At 65.4% G+C, this 2,655-nt stretch overlaps 1 protein-coding gene across 1 annotated transcript in view; it reads left to right on the forward strand.

Annotated features, from left to right (window-relative positions):
* Positions 1-221: 221 nt before the first annotated feature.
* LOC103249485 (ubiquitin-conjugating enzyme E2 R1-like) overlaps positions 222-2,655 on the forward strand; it is a gene marked incomplete at its 5' end in the record, with an annotated part of 5,063 nt that continues 2,629 nt past the window's right edge. The window contains 4 exons of the mRNA XM_021707587.1: positions 222-320; positions 450-601; positions 706-803; positions 1,246-1,380. Of these exons, the coding sequence (XP_021563262.1) occupies positions 222-320; positions 450-601; positions 706-803; positions 1,246-1,380 (484 nt within the window). The remainder of the gene's footprint in view (positions 321-449; positions 602-705; positions 804-1,245; positions 1,381-2,655) is intronic.

Consider the following 2,655-nt stretch of genomic DNA (forward strand, 5'->3'; position numbering starts at 1 on the left):
GCTTGCTGACGTCTGTGGCCGTGGGGCTGCTGGCTTGGTCTCCTGGACGCCCGAGGGTGGAGGCTGCTTCCCCCCGGTGCCTGGCCCATGCCAGCATCCGTCCCAGCCCACTCACAGCCTGGACACCGAGGCCCACGGTTCCATCCAGGCGGCCCGGGCCCCATCATCCATCCCGCCATCTGCAGGGGCCCCCTGACCCAGGTCCCATGCATCCTACCCAGGTGGCAAGGGCCGGGAGCTGCTCCGGTGTAAGTGCTCATGGTGCCAGCAGCTGCTCCTGGCCCGGCCTGGCCACCTGGACTGGGGCTGGGATCAGCTCAGTGACTCCCGCAAGGCCCCCAGGGCAGCCAGTCTTGGACCGGTCCTGACCACAGGGGTCCCCGTAGGCCCCACGTCCTCTCGCTTTCCCCTCAGCCACCCAGCCCTTCCGGGCGTGTCGCCGGCCTGAGTCGCCGACCTCGGACACCCTGGCCCTGCCCGGGCTCTGCTGAGCTGCCTGCCCTCTGCCCCGCAGGCCCGCCTCAAGTTCCCTGTCGACTACCCGTACTCCCCACCCGCCTTCCGCTTCCTGACCAAGATGTGGCACCCTAACATCTATGAGGTGAGCCGGGCAGCCCCACGACCTCAGGTCCTGTCTGGGACCGTGGGGGCCGTGGCCCGGGAGGACGGGAGCTAGCGCCGACCTGCCCTGTCCCCCTCGCACAGACAGGGGACGTGTGCATCTCCATCCTCCATCCCCCGGTCGACGACCCTCAGAGTGGGGAGCTGCCCTCAGAGCGGTGGAACCCCACCCAGAACGTCAGGTAGGCGGCTGCCGGGGCGAGCTGGAGAGGGATGCCCGGGCCTGGGGCGGCCTCCTGCTCCCACCGGGCGGCCTGAGTCCCAGGACTCGTCCACCGTCGGGCCTCCTTCCTCGCCCGACTCTGGGGGTGCCTCCCGCTGCGGGTGCCCCCGGGGTGCAGGCACTTGGCCTCGTGGCCTGTGTGTCCTTGGGTACAGCCCAGGCGGGCACAGGGTGAGGGCCCGGGTCCCGGCCTTGGCTGCCCTTGCTGGTCTTGGCACGGGGGCCGAGAGGAGGGGGAGGCTGTTGCCAGGGCAGCCCCCGCTGTCCGGGGCCTGGAAACAGGCAGAAGCTGTGAGAGGCTGGCGGGGTGGTGGGTTTCGGGGTGTGCCCCTCGCGGCTAGAAGAGCCCCAGGGGGATTCCAGCCCACGCAGGCCCCTCCAGCTGACCCGGTCTCCCCCAGGACCATCCTCCTGAGCGTGATCTCCCTCCTCAACGAGCCCAACACCTTCTCGCCGGCCAACGTGGATGCCTCGGTGATGTACAGGAAGTGGAAGGAGAGCCAGGGCAAGGACCGCGAGTACACAGACATCATCCGGTGAGGGCAGGCAGGACTGGCTTCCAGCGCAGGCCGGGGGCCCGGTGCCCGGCGAGGACGGGGGGAGGGGGCGGAGGACAAGGGGGAGGCCTGGCACGCACAGACATCGCAGGGTGAGGGTGGCGGGTGGAGGGCCCACAGGTTCAGACCCCTCTCGTTTGTTTTCTTTTCCCGGGAGCAGCGGGTGTTTTTTTCTTCTGGCGTTAAGAAGCATCCCAGGCGTGCGGCGTGCAGTGTAGTTGCGACATACCCACATCCACGTGGGTGTGGCATAAGGAACGTGCCCCGTGCGTGCGTTCACACACAGCACCACATCCACAGCTGCTGGCGGGGCCCCAGGGTCTGCTCCAGCCCTCCTGCCTCCCACACGGCTCCTCTCCTGGGGCAGCGTCTGCGTCTGCGTCCTGCAGGCTCCCTACGCATAGCTTTGCGCGAACGTAACTGCGTGGCGTGTCTTAACTCTTGCTGCCCGACATCACTCACAGCCGTGGTTTTGAACCTTAGAATCATTTCCTGGAGGAAGAAGAAAAGAGCTGTTTGGGGTTTTTTGAGTTGGAGTTTCTCTGTCGCCCGGGCTGGAGTGCAGTGACACGGTCACGGCCGCCACAGCCTCAACCTGCTGGGCTCCGGCGATTCCTCTGCCTCAGCCTTCCCGGTAGCTGGAACTATAGGCACACGCGACCATGCCCAGCTTATTTTGGGACTTACTATAAAGACGAGGTCTCACCCAGTTGCCCAGACTGGTCTCGAGTCCCTGAGCTCAGATAATCTTGCCTTGGCCTCCCAAAGTGCCACCACGCCTGGCCAAAGTGTCGTTCTTCTAATTGCAAGTGCAGCGCGTTGTTTAAGGACTGCTAAGCCAGTCCTTCCCCTGTGGGTTGTTCCCGACTTCCTTCTCTGCGAACGATGGTGACGTCCTCTGAAGGGGCCTTCTCAGGGGCCAGGACCTGCAGGTCGGAGGACAGTGCTGGACCCAGGAGGTCGGCTGCAGCCTGTCCCCTCCCGGGCCGTGGGTCCTGGGCCTGCCCCAGTCGCCGTCTCTTGTCCCTTCTCAGCTGGGACTACCGACTCGTTTTTGACAGTCTTGTCCCTTTGGGGCGTTCTTTCCAGATGCTCTTTTCAGCACGTTATTTGCCTCCTAATCAGAAAGTGAGCAAGGGTAGACACAGGCCTGCCTCAGGCCCCGCTCCCCAGAGAGGTGGTGGCGTCCACCCCACCGTGATGCGGGCGCATCCACAGTGCCTTTGTGTTCCAGAAGGGAGTGAGCCAAGCATG

The sequence above is a fragment of the Carlito syrichta genome, unplaced genomic scaffold, assembly GCF_000164805.1.
Source record: "Carlito syrichta isolate Samal-C Ts95f unplaced genomic scaffold, Tarsius_syrichta-2.0.1 Scaffold120539, whole genome shotgun sequence".
In the NCBI taxonomy this organism is placed as follows: Eukaryota; Metazoa; Chordata; class Mammalia; order Primates; family Tarsiidae; genus Carlito; species Carlito syrichta.